The sequence below is a fragment of the Falco biarmicus genome, chromosome 9, assembly GCF_023638135.1.
Source record: "Falco biarmicus isolate bFalBia1 chromosome 9, bFalBia1.pri, whole genome shotgun sequence".
Taxonomy (NCBI): domain Eukaryota; kingdom Metazoa; phylum Chordata; class Aves; order Falconiformes; family Falconidae; genus Falco; species Falco biarmicus.
Window position 1 is genome coordinate 50,257,525 of NC_079296.1, and position 20,499 is coordinate 50,278,023.

A 20,499-nucleotide genomic window follows, 5' to 3' on the forward strand; every position below is an offset into this window, starting at 1 on the left:
ATTTTTCATCCACTTTGGTGACACAGCCCCCATTTCTTCTTTTGTGTCCCTTTTTCTGGTACCTTTGTCCTTATCTTCAACTACCTTAAAGTACCTATTTTCTTTAAGCATTTCATTTATCCCTTTTCTCATGTCAAGAAAATGGACCGAAAGCTGTCAAGAAGAGGCTCTGTTGTGCAAAAAAAAAAAGTTCCAAAGCACCCTTCTCAGAAAATCCCAATCCAGCAAAGCAAGCAAAGAACCAAACCCATCCAAAAACATGAGCAGCAGCAGGTTGTCCAAGGACAGAGTAAAAACACAGAATTAGCAAAAAATAATTAAAAGTCATGATGCTGGTGGCTGCTTAGGCTCCCACAGAACTGATATCTGGAGGTGTAGATCATGTCCTCAAATCAATGTTCTCAAAAGAAAAAGGAACAATAAAGCCCTTTACTTCTCCAGTGATTTTTAAGCTTTAAGAGTAAAGAGAGATAATTTGGGAGGAGAAGGTTTTGAGAAATAACTTCCAATATTAAAGTGACCTTAAAGCGGTATTGGGCAATGTACTGTTTCAAAAGCAGATTTCTTTAGAAGGGATTTTTGCATATCAGCTGCAAGTTGTTTCTTTCATTCACACTTGCACAAATTAACTTGTGATTAGACAGAAAAGAAAGGGGGGGGGGGGGGGAGTGAAATAGCATTATTGCCTCTTCTGTGACAAAGTGACACTGCGGCATCACAAAAACGTGTAGCTGGTGTTACAATCTTGCCGACCTTGGCCATCTAGTGGCATCTTTTTCACTACGAAAAATAAGAAATAAACAATTACTAGCCATCTCTATCTTGAAGAGAAAGAAATGCCCAAACAGTGCATGTTATGTCAAGTAACGTGCCCAGAGCTACCTGAGTCTGGCCACCTTAATGCTGTGGCACAGGAAAAGGTTCTGGATGTTTCAGCGCTTTGCAGCCTGGTGTGTGCCCGTGCAAATGCGGTGTTCTCGCACACGGGTGTGTCAGGCTGGGATGACTACCAAGTGTGAGCCGCAGCTGAGGAGCAGGTTGGAGGAGGAGTTGCTTTAGGTAGGACCTGGTGCCTTATCATGCAAGGCAAGCGCTTTATGCTGCCATTGAGGGATGCTGCAGCAACACAGTGAATACCGTTGAGGCCTATTGCTGTTGAGTTCTGGCGTTTATGAGGTAACTTTGGACCAGAAATTACTATGGTGAATTAAATTCTCTGGTTCTAGTACAGGCTCCTGCGGCACCCATGCACCTGGAGATGGCTGGGGAGCCCTTCACACGGCAAGGTGTTACGGGTGCCCCGTCCCAGGCCGACATCAAGCACGAGTTTCCCTGGAGCTGTTCAGCCAAGGCAGACGGGGCCTCCCGCAGCCCCACGGCGTGTTTTCCCTCCCGACTGCTGATTTAAAGCGAGCGAGGCAAAGCCCGTGTCCCCTGGCCCCGGTGGCTGTCCTGGCGCTGCCCGCAGGCACCGTGGGGCGGGCTGGAAGCCAGACACGGCGGGCCGGTGGCCCAGACGACGGGCCGCCGCCGTGCGGGGGCCGCCGCGGCCTAGCGCAGGCCCAGCGAGCAGCTGCGGGCGTGGCCGCCGCCGGAACTGCCGTTCCCGAGCCACGGGGCCCCGGCGGACCACGGCGGGCCGGACCGGCGGCACCGCTGAGGCGGCGCTTCCTACGCGCCGGCGCTCGGCAGGGCCGCGGTGCTGCTCGGCCACCGACCGCCCGGGCTTGGGCTGCCCCGGCGGGCCCGGCGCTCCCCGGCCTCGCTATGCAGCGCTTCACGGTGAACATCAAGCTGCCGGCGCGGACCCTGACGGGCGCCCTCAGCGCGCCGAACAGGGGCGCGGCGGACTGGTGAGGGGCCGGGCCGCGGCGGGGGCGGTCTGCCGGGCTCGGGGAGGGGAGGGGGGCGGCTGCGGGGTCCCGGCCTCTCCCCGCGGCGTCTCCCGGGGCCGCCCCGCGGCTCCTCCGCCTCAGCCGCGGGCTGGGTTTCGCTCTCGGCTGCCTGCCCCGGTTCTGCCTCCTGCCGCCGCCCGCCAGCCCGCGCTGGTAGCCGGGCCCTTCGCACAGCCCCACGCCCCGGTGCCGAGGCTCCAGCGGCGCCCGGAGCTGCCGGGCGAGCAGGGCGGCGGGGGCAGCGGTGGCCAGCGCAGGCACTTGGGTCTTGTTTTGTGCTGCTGTGGCCGAGGCGAGCCCCGTCCCACTAGCCACGGTGCGAGCTGCTGCGTGCCCGGCCTCGCCGCGGGGCCGGGCGGGGTTGCTGCTGCCTGGCTCGGGCATGAGCGAAACCGCGGCCCTAGGGGAGAACGTTCCCTCCTGGCGATGGCATCTGCCTCACCGGGCAGAGGTCTCGTTGGTGCAGCGAACTGTACAGATCAGAGCAGCTTCTGGTTTGCCTTTCTGTTGTTTTTGAGGCTTGATGTGCAAAGCCAGTACATACCTCGGGGTTTGTGTTCCTTGCTCTGAACAATGAGCTCACCCAGTTGTGCTGTAAAGCATTACCCTAACGCTGCTGAATCTTAGGGCGAGAAATTGAGAGCTGGACCAAGTCATTTTTTTGAAATTTTTAGGTTTGTCAGCTTGCAAAGCAGTGAACGCTGAAGTACTCTGAAGTTCTTACTTTAAAACTTTGGTTTTCTCCTTTGTTGCCATTGCTTGAACTCCACCATCATTTTATAATTGTCATCTCTGGCCGCAGTAACCTCTCCTGAAGTCAGGCCTAAGCAGATTTTGTAATTACTGTATCATTGTTCACATGCTCCTTTTTGTCTCAATAAAATAAAAAAAAGAGAGATGCAATTAATCATATGATTTCAAATATATAGCTTACCTGCGTGCTTATATATAAAATTTGGGAATGCTTTTCCTGAACTCCAATATGAAGTCCTAAATCTACAGAAGATGATTTTATAGATGGACACAAAGAGATGCTTTGCGGTGGCATAGGTTTCCATCAGCAAATGTTTCAACAGATAGTGCAGCAATGGCATTTTATAATACTTTTGAGTTTTATGTTATTAAATAATTTTCACTGTTTGATGTTTGTGTCTAGTAGCATGCAACCAACTTATAAAAAAAAGCCTCGTTCTTGATGTGAAGTGCTTTTTGTTCTTTGATGATGATCATGCTTTCCTAGGGGCTGGCAAGGTTTGATTGCATATGGATGTCATTCTCTGGTGCTGGTAGTTGATGCCAATACTGCTCAGACTTTACAGGTCTTGGAAAGACACAAAGCTAGCGTTGTCAAGGTGAGATGTACGTGTTTTAAGGTATATTACTTGATTCTGGTGTGTGTATTATTTTTCTAGATCACTGTAAATACTTGACATTATATTGCCCTTGATTTTCACATAAAATCTGTTGTAACATGTCTGTATTTTACATGATCTCTTTTACAGCTAAATCAAACCTTACATGCTGAAATTCGAGCTGAGGTTGGTTGTATACCTTCATAGAAGGTACAGAATATACAGAAACATTTGGTAGCATTATAGAACACAGACAGAAATGTTTCCAAGAAAGCTCTTCATGTGACAGAATTTCAAGTGAACATCACAAAATATCAAATGAATGTCTTCGTTGATATCCTGGCTGATCGTTCCTGTTGTGTGGGTAACCAGTGCACCATTCAACTAGAAAGTTACTTTTAAGTTTTTACTTCTCTTCTTACCTATAGGAAAGAAACAATAGCAGACTAAATTGAACATGTATTTAGCAATAAAAAATGTTTAAAATTTAAGCTTAAGGAATTTTATTTGATTAGAGAGAATTTTTAAACTGACTGGCAAAAAAGGAAGGTAGAAGGGTTAGGTTTCAAATTAGATATATTTATGTTGTTTTTTGAGTCTTGTGTACTGTGACATGTTTAAAAATAATGCTGAAACATCACAAAGGACTGAAAACTGATTTTTTCCAGCATGTTTGTGTAGGTACCCTAATCTTTCTGTGAAGTTTGGGGGTTCTCAGGGTTGCCCAAACATTGCTTTCAACTTACAGCTTTTGTCACTGTTATGAATTCGTTGGTGGTAAATGTTAGGCAACTTCTTTGACTCGGTAAGGAGAGATTATTTCTCAGTTATCTCAGAGCAAAGGTGTGTTCATGACAGCAACCACAGAGAATGAGCAGCACTGTGAATCAATACTTTTGCTTGCCTTCTGGCAACTTAACTTCTTTGGGTAAACATGCCTGTAGCCTCAGTTGTCTTCAAGCTGCCCTTTAAGGTGAACATATCCATTCCAATGTCTGTAATTGTGTAAAAAACAGAAAATGTAAGTGGTACAGAGGTAGCAGCTGTAGTGGTGACTGTGTTTTAAAGTTTTCACTTAGCTTGGATAATAAGTTGTCGCAAAATCCGTTTTTGGTCCATGTAGCGATAATATTTTAATGTGCTTCAGCTACATTCACTGGCTTTGAGAAGCAGCGTTATTTCGATGGGAAGCCAAATGCTGGAGTCCAGATAGTTTTTATATAATTTATAAGATAATTTTTCAAAACCACTATGTGATACTTTATTGATAGAAATAGACTGGAAGAAAAAGAGTAATTTGTAAGGAGGAAGAATGAAGTGAAATTCTGTTTTACTTTAAGAAATAGGCATTATATGAGGAAGTTATTATAAGGCCATGAACACTGCAGATACCTTTACATTTCTGAGAAATTTTGTACAATTCCTAACTTTTTTTTAAGCGTTTGTAAGTGCTAACAGCATAAATAAATTGGAGGGGATCTGTAAGAAGTCTGCTGTGTATGTCTGACTTAAACTCTTGGTAGCAGAGGTTCACGCCAGCAGGCTCAGTCTGCTGGTGGTCTTCTCCCCAAAACCCCACTTTCCAGTTCTGAAGAATTTCAACACACGTGAATCTGTAATAAAAACCCAATTGTTCCATAATTCTTCTGCAGTCCATTTAACTATTTTTCTAGAAGTACTTCCTGGCCTTTGGCTGTCATAACTGTGCATGGAATAGGTCGTGGTTTCACTGAAAATTGATCCATCTTTAGTTGTCCATCTGTCCACAGGGTGTTTGTGGGAGACTGATAAGTTTGTACGGAGTGGATTATGTCTGATTTTTTTTGAATCTTAACAAAGAGTACTTGAAAGAGTGCTTTTACAAAAGAAAATCTAGTTACAGGAGGAATTTTTTGATCTATCACAAAAATGAGAAGATTGAAATTGTATTTGTGTCTGTTTCAGTGTATTAATAAACAGATAATAAGGCATTATAAATTAGGTGAGATAGATTGTAAAAAAATACAGTTACTAAAAACCTCGCCTCTGGTTCCTGTTTCTGACAAATGCTGCTGTATTTTGAAGTCAGGGTAGAGAGTAGACTCGCAGTGACCAATACAGTCAGAAAATAATTTCTTGTAGCAGAGGTTCAAGTTGTGTGTGGGGACACTGTTGGAGCAGTGCGACTGCAGTAAGGAAAGGGGGCTTAAGATACCTCCACCTGAGCTGTGGTTAAGACTGATAGTGTAAAGATCTCCTTTTTGTTTTTCATAATTTGGTGACAACTCCTGCCTTGGGAAATAATGTTTTCCAGACTTGGAATTTGCTTCAAAGTAATATATGTTTAACTGAGGAATAAATAGCTTTGTAGGTATCTACAATTACCTTTTTTTAATAGCTACGTATAGGTATCCTTATGGGTAATTTTTTTTTGAACAGCAGGGAAGCAGGAACTGCAAAACTGAAATTTGCAGGTTGAGGAGAGTTTCCCAATAATTCTTTGTTATTCTGGTAGAAACATGGTTTGGGTTTACAGCTAAAGCTCTATGAAGATTGCTTGTCGTGCATGTGTTGTGTTTAATTTATTCTGCTAGGCTTTTGAGATGCGTATCTTGGAGGTGTGACTAGGATGTAGCACAAAGGTGGCTACAGTGCTCTGAATGTCGTTATAAATCTTAATTTATGTTGCAAAGTTAGTGATGCCTAATGAGAACTCTATTTGTATTTTTTTAATGTCATGCTTTCAATATCTGCAAAAAGTCTTGTGTTTGGCCTCACTGTTTCTCTGGTCTGGTACTGTGACAACACATAGCGATCTACAGCATCATTTTTGTAATAGGTAAATTCCCATTAGCTTAGCATTAAGGCTTCTTTATTCTGTTACTGTCTTCAGTCTCTCTTAGGGGCAGAAGTTCTCCTTTAAAGCAGAAAGCAAAACAAGTCTGTATTGAATAGATCAGGAAGAGGTCAGTGTTATCTCCTTATAATCTCATTAATTATAATGTCCTTATAATGTAGACAATGTTTCAAATTTTAAGACACAGTTTTCATAAGTATTTCTAACTTGCAAGCCTGTGCAGCATGAAATCCCAAACCAGAAAGTTGGTATGTAGAAAAATCAGTGGGGGCAACAGGCTGAGGACAAAAAAGATAGTAGATGTCAGCAATAGCGTGGCATGAGATAACACATAGATTAAAGACTAACCTTCCTTCCCAATACTGTAATACATTTATATTTGATGGATTAGGAAAACAACATGGTTTAGGAGGTATATGAAAGTTAGGTGGCAAATTTTTACCTTGCATTTGTTTGGAAATCGTTGGGTATAGGTTTGTGGATGCCCACAGAGCCTTAAACATTGCCATTTAGTTTCCTCTATAAACATTTGTGTAAACTTTTTATAAATATAGCATATATTTACGGATTGATTTAGTTACCATCAGGAACAAGGGTTGTTGATTTATGTAATTTGAAAATACCAACCATCAGCCACGCAGCACAGTTACAACATAACTTAAATTTGCACAACTCATGATCGCTTAAAGGTATGCTCACAGAGATGCTATTAATATTAACTATTACTGCGCTTTTTTGTTAAGTTAATTGTTATTTGTGTATCCATCTGAAAAACGTGAAGTTTGGTATCTTTGTTAGATATGTTTGCCGCCTTTGACCAATTTTCATCTGTATCTTCAGGTTAAATGGGCTAAAGAAAATTACCATCACAATATTTGCTCTCCGTATTCTTTACGTTTAGCTTCTGCTGATGTTAGTGGAAAAATAATTGTGTGGGATGTGGCAACAGGAACAGCTCGTTGTGAAATACAAGAACACGCGAAACCAATTCAAGGTAATGATAGTGCGTGTTGTTTGTATGGAAGTTACTTTATGGTGCATTGTGTACAAATCCATCACCTAGCTTTTGTAGATTGTGCTCAGTTCTGCCATTAAATTTTACTGGTGGGATACTAGCTGCCTGTATGTTTGTTTACTCATTTTATATGTAAATGTAAGATTTACTGTTTCCCAGATGGATGCTGTGAGATTTAATTCATTATGGTAATACCTTCCAAGATTGGCAAAAAGTGGCAAAAAATGTGGCAAAAAAAGTATCTATTTTTATTAATGTTGTTGATTGAAATAGGAATATTTAGTGTCAGGCACCTCAACCTGCTTTTGAATTGGCGATGTAGTGCAGTTTGCACCTGAACGTTAATGCCTTCTGTAGTGGTGTAGTACTTTCTTAACTTACAGCAATGTAATACTGATAGTTTTGATTATGCACGTATACTTTGACAATTATTTAGATCGTTCATTATGTAGCTACTTCTGATCAAATATATTATCATGCTAACATACCTTTGCAATGTAACTAGAGAGAGACAGGGATTTTGGGCATCTGTGCAGTTGTCAAATTTACAACAGCAGGGAGGCTTTTCTGTGCATAGTAATATTACGATGTGAAAAGTGAAATGGAGAAAGAATGAGATACTGTGTAAATTCTTGCATAGGGGACAGTTGTAAATCAGGTAGGTTTCACGTTGGAGTTGGTCTTATGAAGTCTTGAAACTGAGTATGACATGTTTGAGTAGGTTCAGTGTAATTAAGTATATGTAAATGGTGAGGACATAAACAGTCCAGAGAAAAAAAGAAATTTAGAGATGGTATAAATAACTGAGTTTGGCTTTCATTTGAAAAAATCTAGTGGTAGTGTTCTCGTCCTTTGATTCTGTTCTGTGGGTGGTAGCCCAGTGCAGCTGGGAAGGTCTGAAAAATATCCAATAAACTCTATGCGAGCAGTTCTGGACAGGTGGATGTTTGGAGATTCTTTATCCCATTACCAGAGAAGAAATTGTGATCTCATTCAGGAATTTCACAAGTCTCTGAGGGAAGTAAAACAACCCCAAACAACAAAACCAAAACCCACAAACAAACCCCAAACAAACAAACAAAATCCTACAAAAAAACCAAAACAAACAAACAAGCGTGGAGAAAGGAGCTATGCATTTATGATGTAAGCTATAGAAGATTTATGTTTGCTTGTGCTAGAGGCAGAAATCTCTAGAAGCTAGAAGCCTGCCACAGAAGTCAGTACTATCTTAGTTGGTCTGATGAAGGAGAGAGAATGGAAAATGTAGCCACTGACCACGTGTAACACAATTAAGAGAATGTATTGGAGAGGAATAATGAGTGTCTTTTTCCTTGCTTTTTTTTGTGCTCGTCTATTAGCAAGGTGTTGTCCATCGGATGCTCCTTTTCATTCGTTAGCATCTTTTACTTCATCAGTGAAAAAGATAAGGTAGTCGTTAGAACAGGGAATCAAAAGATCTAGACTTCATTCCTTGCTGCATCACGCACTCAATACCATTTTTAGTGTTGCTTTAACAGGTGCAGTTTGTAGTTGGTACTAAGTACTCTACTACTGTTGTAACACTTGGGTTTTTTGGTTCTACCTACTTGTGGTAGGCACTTTTCTGTCTGTTGGAACCAGTTCTAACAGAGTGGACCAGGAGCTGGCTGGGGCACTGGCATCTGGTTAGCTTTGTGGCTGTGCTATTGTGGCTGTCACGTTTCCAGAACCTGCGGATGCAGCGAGTGGACTGTTGCCAGCATCAGAGTGGCTCTTTCAGAATTAGCTGGGAGGAATAACTCTGCAAGTACAGCAGCATCTACACGCTCTGCTGCATATTCCAGATTTCTGTTTATTACTACTGCTGTCTATGCTAGCAGTATGTCTGCAGATTATTTCTGAAGTAAAATTCAGAACACTTTTTTTTTTTTTTTTTTTTCCCCCTTCCCTCTGAGAAACTACCATAATGAGTTTCTAAGAATAATTTATAGTTTATTTGGACTATTCTAAAAATTTGTGATGATGATTGTGTTATACCTGTTTTTTATTTTTGATTTCTATATGAAAGTCCACTTATGAGATTAAGTGGGTTTAATTTTATTCTATTTTTATAAATCTTGTGAAAGTAGATGCAATATTGTAAGTCTGATAGTGGGACACTGAAAATTTATTCTGTTGACTGCAGTTGATTTTATTAATTATTTTATTTCTCTGTGTGTGTGTGTTTATAAGTTGCATTTTATTTACTCCTGACACCAGTTCACTGAATGTTTGGTGGAGTTTTGACCATGCCATTTGAAGATTTCTCTAGGTTTTCAGACCCAATGAAGAATTTCCAGTCTGCTGGGTGAGAAAAAAAGTTAGTAAGCAACGGAATTAAAATTCTGTTCTGTCCTCAGTCCCTGATTTGATTCAACAATAACCTCTAACAAAAGCAGATTCTTTTCCTTTCCATTTCTGAGGCCTCTGGCTTTTTACAAGCCTGTAGAAAATGGTGCAAATACAGAGATCGAGCACCAGAGTCACCTGCTGGTTCTCTGTGTGGTACCTCTAAGAGCTTTGTAGGATAACGGGTGGAGCCTCACTGTTTCAGTGAGGATAAAAGCAGTGCATCGGTGTAAGGCACTCTTTATTTGATCCAAACTCAGCATTCAGCTGAGGAGGAGTGAACCTTTTGTTAACTTACGGTGTAGCTGATTAGCACACACATGGCTGATTTATTTATTTATTTTCTATGAAATCCAGTGAAGAGCACTTCCCAGCTCTGAAAAAGCTGAATTGATAGTACAGAGGAACAGCTCAGGAAGTAAGTTTTTTTGGTATCTAAATACATACGAATATGCTGTAGAGAAGGTGTGGCTTGGTGGGATCAGGCAGTGAGTGTAGGAGCTGGACTGGGAGGACTTCATCCACTGCCTGGGTGACCCATTCTGTTGTCTAAAGTACTGCCCCATGGAGCATGCAGGTAGCTTTAAGACAGCTCTTTTCAAGTCACTGAGGCATCTCTGACTGTTCTTACTGACAGAAAACTTAGTATTTCATGTCCATTTATCTGGAATGTTTAAATGATGCCCAGCCATGATAACTGGTGACCAGACCTCTTCAGGCTGACCCTAGCATTTAATCACTGTACTTGTATGCTTGATGATGCTTTACAGTCCGTTTCGTTTTACTCTTGAACTTAAGACTCTGTTTAAAAGTATTTGAAGTGGAGAAGACATTTGTTTCCAGGTCCAATACTGATACCATCTCAAATATTAACTTCGGATGGCGTTATGGTTCGTTTGTGGTGTCATCCCAGATATTACCTGGGATGGTGCATGGTTCTTTTGTTTCTACTCTACAGTGGTTCTGTGCAGTGCGGTATGTTGTTTCAGGTAGGAATTCACTGTCTGAAAAGATCTGACTTCCTCAGATAGAGGGTGTGGGTTGTGTGCATGTGGGTAGATGTGTGTAACCCAGTTTATTGCTGCTTGGTAAAAACAGAAATTCAGGCTGTAAAAAAAATTTATTTTTTTAGAATTGTGAAATAGAGGTATCTTGTTACTAGCAAGTCACTGTTCATTTCATTAAAGGTGGGGTATTACAGAAGAAGAATAGTTTTAAAATAGAACAGGCTTTTTTTGAGAATTAATTTCACTGTTGTTCCTTCTTTCTTTTGACAGACATGCAGTGGTTGTGGAATCAAGATGCTTCTAGAGATTTACTGCTTGCAGTTCACCCGCCTAACTATATTGTACTGTGGAATGCAGACACAGGCACCAAACTTTGGAAGAAAAGTTATGCTGAAAATATCCTGTCTTTTTCATTTGACCCCTTTGATCCATCACACTTAGCTTGTAAGTTTATATGTATAAAATAATGTGACCAGGAAAAATGTTAAACTAAAATGTTAATATTGAGATGAAAAGTAATGGACTGGAGAGAATAATGTCATCAATGCCAAGAAGAAGTTTCAGAACAAAGACGGGAGTCTTTGGCTAGTGTAGAATCTTCTAAAATAAGATGCCATTGTGTAAAGGGGAGATGAAAAGTAGGCATGAGTAGAGAGGTTAGAATTCTGAAAAGAAATGTTTGAGACTTTACAAAAGAAGGTGTAAAGTATGTAGGTAGGGAGCTGGAGGAAGCCAAGTACAGAGAGGCTTGTTAAACTGACATAAAAAGCTAGAAAAGAATGGATGCTGGGGGAATATAGAGTGAGATGAGTAGACAAAAAATAAATACTTTTTTCAACAAAAAGGATTTCTTTTTAAAGGAATACAATGTGAGCATCGATTTCAGAAGCAATTCAGACATCAAAGGGGGATGTAGTGCAGATTTATTCACATTTTAGCAGAAAAAAACCCCCAAGAGAAGTAAGAGTCACTGTTTTATTCTTTAATTAATCTTCATCAGTCCTGATCTGTAATGAGACAGTGCAGTTCTGAGGCTTTGTAGTTGTATTTTTCAAAAATCTGTCATATCGTTCAACCTTCTATAAACGTGTAGTAAAATCTTAGCTCCGTCTTTACAGCTTAGCTGAATCTTTATGCTGCAACATAAACAATGTAAGTTAATGATTCTTTAAGCTATGTTCTGCATGAGAACGAAACTGGTGATGTAGCTGATACGGGCAACCCTGCCTTCTATTTGCATTGTGAAGCTTAAAGAAAAAAAAGTTGATGAGAGAGAATAACTGTTCTGAGAAACCAAGAGGTTTCTGCCAGTAATCCTCACAGTATTTTTTTAGTATAGATTTAATTTTGAAAGATTTAATTTTGTGGATATTAATTAATTGTAATGACCATTTTTTCAGTAGAGTGCGCCAGTGGTCTCAGGTTAAGAGTTTTCTACCTAATACAGTATTATTAAAGTTATTAGCATTTATCTCCACCAAAATTTCATTAAAATGGAATGTCGCAATCAAATTGCAGATTGCATTTTGCTATAATAAAAATTGTTTTTCTTGGTACAGTGCTCACCAGTGAAGGAATAGTGTTCATCTCTGACTTCTCCCCTTCCAAAGCTCCTGCCAGCTCAGGGAAGAAAGTTTACATCTCTAGTCCCCACTCCAGTCCTTCTCACAACAAGCTGGCTGCTGCTACAGGGGCCAAAAAGGCCCTTGATAAAGTAAAAATCTTGATCAGTAACGAAAAACCAAGGTAGGTTGCAAATATTTCTTCTCAGATCATGCTTTGTATACTTACATATTTTATATATATAATGAGGTAATTAGTTTTTAAAAAAAGAAATTTCATTGGGTTAGGCAGATAGATATGCTAGGTGAGGACATTATTTAAGAATAAAACATTGACAGTCATTCATCCTGTTCTGTTTGTAAAAATAGACGTATCATCCCAGTATATTGTATATAAGTTAATCCCATAATGTTCTCCCTTCACTAACAGGTTTTCGTGCAGGTATAAATTCAGAAACGAGTTTCTTAGGGGAAAAAATGTTGAAAATGGCCTAATGTAATTAGTTTCAATTGTGGAATGAGAAGGGATATAATAAGAGAATAAAAATCATGTAAGTACAGATCCCTGAGAAGAGTTGTCATTCTGATGTAGATGATACTGCAGTAGGGAGGCAGTTTTTAAGTTAATAGTGTATAAATAAAAATAGAATTTATACATACCTATTTGTGTATTTTCTGACCTTTTAAAACTGAAGTTGTTGTGTTTTGAGATATACTTTTTTTTGTTAGAAATTCTCTAGGCCACTTTCCTGTCCAGTATAATTCTTTTTTTTCCTCTTGTATCTTCTACTTAAGTAATACAAGTATTTCTCAAACCTCTAGTGAATGTGAGAACAAGCTAATTATCAGTTAGCAGTTGACACCAAAATTTAGTGAAGCTATGAAATTTATAATCTGTTTTAATAAGGTGTTTAAACTGCAAACTGGAGAGAAGACTTGATACCTCCTCTTGTAATCATTTAAGAATTGTGATTTCCCTGTGAAGTTAATGGCATTGATCTTGTCATTTTGTGTTTTATAATGACTGATTTATGCTGCATTGGACAGAACACATGATTTGCAAGTACTGAGACAGTACATATGCTGCTTCAGCCTTATATGTGCTATGTAGTAACACCAAATCCACAAAAATACAATTTCCCTGCATTCTGCCAACTGCATTTTCAGTTGTATGTGAATATTGCCAAAGGTATGATAGTCTTTTCTTTTCTCCCTCCTTTTCCATCTGGAACACCTGAAAAAACTAGAATGGGAAAAAGGGAAGAATAATTATAGCAGCAATGATTTATGTGGTTTTACATGAGTTTAGGGGAACTTTGGGGAAAGAGGAGCAGGAGGTTGTCAGGAAGGTGATGGCAGACAAAAGGGGACTTGTACTTCTGAAGCAAGGCAGGAGATACAACTGTGTAGGGGGGTTAGTTGTGTGGTAGAATGAGGAGATTAAAAAACACGACTTGGAAGGTGTGATACGTTAAATGAGTTCAGAGGCTTTCAGAACTGAGCACAGTTATGAGAATGGTTTTCTTCAGTGTCACTTAAGTACAGTTCATTGGATTGCATGTACCTAATGAACCTCTTTACCTTGCAGTCAATCTTCTGTTAACATTCAACAAAATAATGAGCTTTCCTGCTCTTTGCTACTTTATCTGAGTTTTGAAGGCTAGTGTTCTTGATAGGCTACTTCAATTCATTTCAAAATAAAGTAATATGCATAATAATATAAAAATTGAACTCAGCAGTATGTTTAAGAGTAATTTCCCATGAATACCAGTAAATGTCATTGCAGCTAGCAGTGTTCATAATTGAATTGGTTTGTATTTGAGATATGCAAGAGTTACACTTCTTCCATTTGAATCACATACTATTTTAAAAACTATTTTATAATCTTATTTAGACAAAAGTCAGCAGAGTGTGTATCTTGAAGGTCAGTGATGCTTTGCTATAGCTGTAGCAATTAAATTGAAACCTACAGTTGCCTAGTGATCAAAATAAGGAATATTTGAAAAAATGCAGTTGCAGGAAAATGTGTACTGTTAATTTTATTTTGAACTTGACGTATTTGTTGACACAACTTGATTAAATTTTATATCTGATGTTTTACAGTGCTGAATCTGTAACACTCAATGACTGTCTTCAGTTGTCTTATTTGCCTTCCAAAAGAAACTACATGCTGCTGTTGTATCCCAGAGAAATTTTGATTCTTGACTTGGAAGTGAATCAGACAGTGGGTGTGATTGCAATTGAAAGAACAGGTGTGCCTTTCCTACAGGTAATGAAAATTTGATTGGGTTCTATCATTGTGGTAGTTTATTAAGATGATATACGAGTTCGTGACCCTCTGATTAGTTCTAGAGGGTGACAAGGAGTTAGCTTATCAGGAGGAAAAAGGTCCTCTAAACCAAGCATTGTTTAATTTAGTTTTCTGAAGTCTGCAGCAAACCCACTTCATTTTGAGGTGTTACAAAAGTTACCGGTGTGGAAATAGTGCTGTGGAAAAAGGACATTTCATTCTTCGGTGGTGAAGCTGCTTATGCACAAGTTAACACTAGATCTCTGATCATCTGCCTTTGCTTAATTAGACAGCTAAGTCTAGCCTGTGGTCTTACTGATACATCATTATTCACTTGGAATCGTGAATTCTGATGCCAAAAAAGAAAGTGTTGTTTTTTTAAAAAAGTGATAGCTAAAAGGAGTATGTAGGAGTGCATCAGTGTTTATAAAAAAACAAATGACCAAACCCAAACAAAGCCCAAACCAGCAAATGGTTAAAACAAAAACTTTCAATGAATTTCTCAAATTAATGGACTTCTAGTCACAAGTAATATAGCTAAAGAAATCATTGAAATGTTGCATTAATGGTAACTCTTTGTTGACCCGTATATACATCGGGAATTGTATGTTCATTTGCAAGTGTACTTTGCAAAGGATAAAATTTTGATAATGGAATATAATGTAGTATCTCTTTACCTAGGTAATTCCTTGTTTTCAGCGTGATGGGTTATTTTGCCTACATGAAAATGGTTGTATAACTTTAAGAGTTCGCAGATCAAACTGCACTATAACTGGAACTCCAAATGAAGAGCCAGGTAAGTTTTGTATCAAAAAAGTCCAGAAGTGAACTTTGAGGCATTTTAATTAATACTTTAATACCAATATTAACCATCATGCTTCATACAGGGTAGTGAGTTACAGCCCTTCTGGTATTTTTTCTCTTATAAATTAAATTTAAATTTATGCTGTGCTTTCCCAAATTTGTTTTTGACTTCTCAGATATTTAGTACAAAGTAAGATATATTAATATCCTGCAAATCCTTTTATCACTAAATAATATCTCAGTTATGGAAGTGGCTTAACAGTCACATATACAAGAATGTTTTAGATACAAGATGATTAGAGTTTTCTTTTTATCTTTCAGAAAAAACCATATTTTTCAAGGAAACACAAGGTTTTGGATGTCATGGTCAATTGGAAGAATTGAGTTTAGAACTAAGACATGGGCTTAAAGATTAAAATTTAAATTATTAAACCTTTGTCTCTTTTACGTAATGTTACCAAGAATAGCCTTTTAAGTATAATGGAGGAGACTGGAAAAAAGAAGACAAACCATAGTTCTGTAAATGTAAAAAAGTCCTTCTTTTTGGTTAGAGTTTGTTTGGCTTTTTCACTTTGGTTTTGACACTTCGGTAATTTCTAGTGAGCTAAATTACTTGTTTCCAGTGTTACCAATAAACCAAATGAGTTTTGGATTGTGGAGGGCAGATGCACTTTCTGCCCAGAGATGAAACAGTAATTTTGTACATTTTCCAAGATTGATGTGGAATAAGAGATTTTAAAGACTAAGTTACACTTTGGAGAACTTTTCAGAGCTGTGTTGTGTACAGCAAGATGAACAGCGTATAGTTTTTGATTGTTTTTCCTAATTGTTGCACAGGAAGCACGTGGATTTCAACCAAAGAACTCAGTCATGCTGCAAATTTACCTCTGTTGATTGATCACGTCCACATGTTTTCCACTCTAATTGTTTGTCCCCTGTGGGACATTGATGTTACAGATCCAGACACAGTTCAGGAGCTGATTTATGATTTAAGAAGTCAGTGTGATGCTATCAGAGTAACAAAAACTGTTCGGCCCTTCAGTATGGTGTGTTGCCCAGTGAATGAGAACTCTGCAGCTCTCATAGTCAGTGATGGCAGGGTAATGATCTGGGAGTTAAAGTCCAGTATTTCTGGCAGAAATGTGCGTAACAGGTAATGGGATTTATTTTTCTTACCAAAGTTTCCATCTGTTATATTAACAAGTGGTGTGTAATATTTAATTATATTCTAAAAGCAACAGTGATGTCCTTGTGTGTATGGTATTGTGACGTGCTATACATTTGTGTGAATGAAAGGAATAGTAACAAAATACATCATAGAAATAGGTTAGTTCCCTTGGTTTGGGGAAGTTAAGGAACTTATTTACTCTTCTTTCTTTAAAAAGTAATACCATACTAAGTGATCGGAATAAGGAAACAAAAGATAGAATGAATGTTCATATTATTTGGGGGAAACATTTTCTTCTCATTTGGCTTTCTTCAGACTGCATAATTTTCCTCAGGAATGGATCTTCCCTCTCATTTACATGAAAGGACTTCAAAATGAGAGTCTTGAAAGGACTAAATTTTTAGTAGGGCTTTCTGCTAGATAATGCATGAATTTGACACGGCACAATATGAGGCTGCACAGCAGGTGGCTGGAATACAGTGGTCTAAATATTGTTATATACAAAACCTTTAGAGTTTTATATTTTGAGCGGTCTCTAAAAATACTATACAAAGTAGCGTTGTTTTTTGAACATTCGGTGTATTAAGGTTGTTCAGCTGCAATAAACTTTTAAAGTATTATTGAATAAAATCAAGAACTTCCTGCCATAAAAGAAATAAAGAATTCTTAGTACGCTTTTAAATGACAGTAGAACCATATTGTCAATGTAGATCCCTTTGTTGCTTATCAGTCATTTAATGTTTTTATTCTTGGTGTTCTACAAAAATACTGTTAGATGCATTCTTTGTGATGCATATCCAAGACAGTTCTTTAGGATCCATATGTTGCTGGGTTTTACTACTTGTATTCTTAGACCCATTTCTAAAAAATTGATCTTTGTCATGATTATATAGCCAGGGAAAATGTAATAATAATATAAGAACTACTGAGTCTAGAAGGTTCTGGGTATGGTTGAATTGTACTGACAGGTAAAGCTTATTTCTAGTTGGCACAGGCTGTAATGGATTTTGAAGGAATCTTCTTCTGTTGGCTCTTGATCCTGCTGGATTTGATGGTCTTAATTAAAATTGGAACTCAAAGTCTGTTAAAGTGTGATTTTTAAAGAAAAAAGGCTGTGTATGTGCCTTAAAGTGCATTTTTGTGTACAGCTGGGTGCAGTCAGTGGTCTTTGGTCTTTGTTATGACCTAGACCTGCCCTCAGCCCAGCAAGATACGACTGCCAATGCTGCAAGGGCTGTTTGAGTCCCTTTTAGATGGAGATGTGCTGGAACCTAGTCACCCTCATTGGGGAAAAAATAACACAAGCCCTTGATGCACAGATATCCCGCAAGACTCTAAACGTAGGTAATACCATTAAGTTTCTGCTGTAGCTTTGTATATGCAGAGGCAGTCGTGTTTCGTATGTTTAGGTGAAAGGCACTGCTTCAGTTACGGGTGTCGTCATCTGGAACTTACATAAGAAGTTTACCTAGGTTAACAAAAACTGTTCCATAAGTTTGGGAATCTGTTCTTAAATGTCAAAATATTTATGATTGGTGCTCAGCTGTATTGATTAACATAGCTCAGCATATTAATACACAATATATTTAAAAGCCTTCATTCAATGCTCGCTTCAGAGCAAGGGATGTATCTGTTTTTCTGTTACTTACAAATATCTCTAAGAAAGATTAAAGTTGTTTTGTAAATTGTTCCTTTTTGTGTGCATTATGCTCATGGAAGTTGATAGGGGGAATAATCTTCCTAAAATATTGTGCAAGTAATAAGTGGTAGGAATACTGAAAGAACAACCTGGGGGAAAAACAAAGTCAAGGACCTAAGTCAACAGGCAATGCAGTTTGTGTTAAGATCTTGTTTTCATTTCTTTTACAGCAGTTCAAGTGCATCACCTTTGTATTCCCCAGTCTCATTCTGTGGAATTCCTGTAGGAGCATTCCAAAATAAACTTCCAGACCTCTCGTTAGACAATATGATTGGTAAGAATTTCTTTCGCTAATATTACTGCTGCCCATTTCTAGGATTTTTGAATAATTTTGTAGATCTTAGCTTACTTAAGAAGTATGTATGTTAGAATTATTTTATATGCAATTTAAATAGTAAATCTGAAAGAAAAGAATTCCTGTTTGCTAAAGAAATTATCCAGTTAATCTTTTTGAGGATTTTGTGTTGAGGACTGATGTTCAAAGTTCATTTTCTCTGAGGAAAGAAAAAAGAAATTTCAAATGGAATTTGACTAAAGCTCCTTCATTTTTTGAAAGTAATCTTAAACGGATGAAGAGAATTTATGTGATGCATCCTATCTTTGTGAAATCTAGATAGTATCCGACACTTCAATATTGATAAATGTTCCATAAAGATAATGGTTACTGCTATGTTTTAAAACTAATTTTTGCTGGAAAAGCGAGTAGTGCTGCTCAAAGATACAAAGGTGCATATTTGGGATTGCTTTTATTAAAAATTATATTAGCCACTGCAGGCAGCTTACCACTGTGGCAGGTTCTTTCGCATTTTATCTTTTATGTTTAAAAATGACATTTAGGGCATGATTTTTCTCTTACCTGCATTTCCTGTAGTCATTGACATCATAGCTATTGTTATTTTGTACCTTGCTTACCTGTACTTCCTGACTGCAGGTGGTGTACAGCAGTGGAATTAAATCTTTTTTTGTGCCCATCTGTGTTCTTGTATCTGAGCAAATTCACTGTATTTCTAGTGGTAGATTGCACTCAGTTTTTACTGTTTGGAGTTATATCTCCATAAGTTTTTGAATTGGTCTAATAATAAAAAAATAAAGCTACCCTTGACTTCTGGAAGAAGACTGAAATTATTGCACTTACTCCGTCGTCGTCATCGTCCCCCTCCTTTTTTTTTTTTTTTTTTTCTCCTTACTGTTAGGGAAGACGGTTAGTATTGGAGAAATTAGAAGTGCAGTCTTCCAAAAAGTTTCACCAAAAGTTCAACAGGAAGGAATGTGTCTTTAAATAAACATTGCTATTTTATATGTTAGGCTATTTGTAGTTTTTATTATTGTTTATTTTATTGTAGTATTTATTATATTGTGTCTGATAACTTTCCATAACACCTCTGATTAAAATTGAATACTAACAAGTATTAATTTTTAAGCAGGGCAAGGCACAATTGCTGGAGAAGAACAGTTAAAGAGCTCTTTTCTGCAAGAAGTGCACCTCAAATTTCTGCTGACGGGACTTCTTTCAGGACTTCCTTTGCCTCCATTTGCTATCCGTATGTGCCCACCTCTTACAACAAAAAATATTAAACAGTATGAACCAATCCTTGCTGTTGGTAAGTGCCTTGAATAGGTTATTCATGGCTTTCAAAATCATATATTCTATATAAAATACAAGTATAGTTACTGATACAGAAAAAATCCAAATCAATCTGTCTTTTGATCCTTTGTAACTAATCACAGGTAGCAACCACTGTATTAGTTTGCATCCGTGATAGCCTTTGGATATTTTTTTTTCTGTCTAGGGTTTAAGTAATGCTACTTGAAGAATTGCAATATATTAACAGGTTTGTATTTATCCTTTCATTTACTATGATATTGGTCTGTTGACACACTCTGGTTAAGTGCTGCTTTCACTTCATTCTAAACACCAATAAATATGGACTTCTGCAGCACTGCGTTGCTAGAGTAAGTAAATGAGCTTCATAGAGACTGTATTTTTGTTCTGGTGTAAGTTCATAAAATTACACTTAAAGCACGTAATTTTCCCCGAATGAATCTATTCTGTCTTATTACAAATGTTGTTGAACTCCTCTAGATATCAGAATAGTTGCCAGTGAGCACCTGATTTTTAACTGTAAGTTCTCCCTATTTAAGTGTGATTCTTCTGGCATGCCTTTTCAGACCACGGATTTCACAGTGTATCGATACAGGTTGCTGTCTTTCTCTGCAGTCAGCAGACTGGAACTGTAGATACAGAGATGCTGTAATTTAAAGATTGTAGTAGTTTCTCAGATCAGACTTGCAGATTTAGGTTGTTGAAACCTGCTTCTGATATGTTTAAGATATCAGCTGATTCTGAGCTGCCCAGTCAAGACTGCCTGTTGCAAGTCAGACTTGGGAGATTCTTGTTATTCTTAAGGTTGCCTGTGGTATGGAGCCTTAGGGTTTTGGATGGAGCACAGGGGTATTGCAAAGATGAATGTTACACAGGAGCTTACAAAGAGGATCCCACTCCA

General features: G+C 38.5%; 1 protein-coding gene across 3 annotated transcripts in view; it reads left to right on the plus strand.

Moving 5' to 3' along the window:
- The first annotated feature begins 1,623 nt into the window (after nucleotides 1-1,623).
- WDR11 (WD repeat domain 11) overlaps nucleotides 1,624-20,499 on the plus strand; it is a 46,258-nt gene continuing 27,382 nt past the window's right edge. The window contains exons 1-10 of one of the 3 annotated variants that reach the window (XM_056352102.1): nucleotides 1,624-1,853; nucleotides 3,136-3,247; nucleotides 6,924-7,077; nucleotides 10,743-10,916; nucleotides 12,032-12,218; nucleotides 14,138-14,303; nucleotides 15,006-15,120; nucleotides 16,086-16,281; nucleotides 18,166-18,269; nucleotides 19,417-19,596. In XM_056352102.1, the coding sequence (XP_056208077.1) occupies nucleotides 1,768-1,853; nucleotides 3,136-3,247; nucleotides 6,924-7,077; nucleotides 10,743-10,916; nucleotides 12,032-12,218; nucleotides 14,138-14,303; nucleotides 15,006-15,120; nucleotides 16,086-16,281; nucleotides 18,166-18,269; nucleotides 19,417-19,596 (1,474 nt within the window). In that variant the 5' untranslated portion in view covers nucleotides 1,624-1,767. The remainder of the gene's footprint in view (nucleotides 1,854-3,135; nucleotides 3,248-6,923; nucleotides 7,078-10,742; nucleotides 10,917-12,031; nucleotides 12,219-14,137; nucleotides 14,304-15,005; nucleotides 15,121-16,085; nucleotides 16,282-18,165; nucleotides 18,270-19,416; nucleotides 19,597-20,499) is intronic. The other 2 variants (XM_056352103.1, XM_056352104.1) reach the window with 2 other exon arrangements.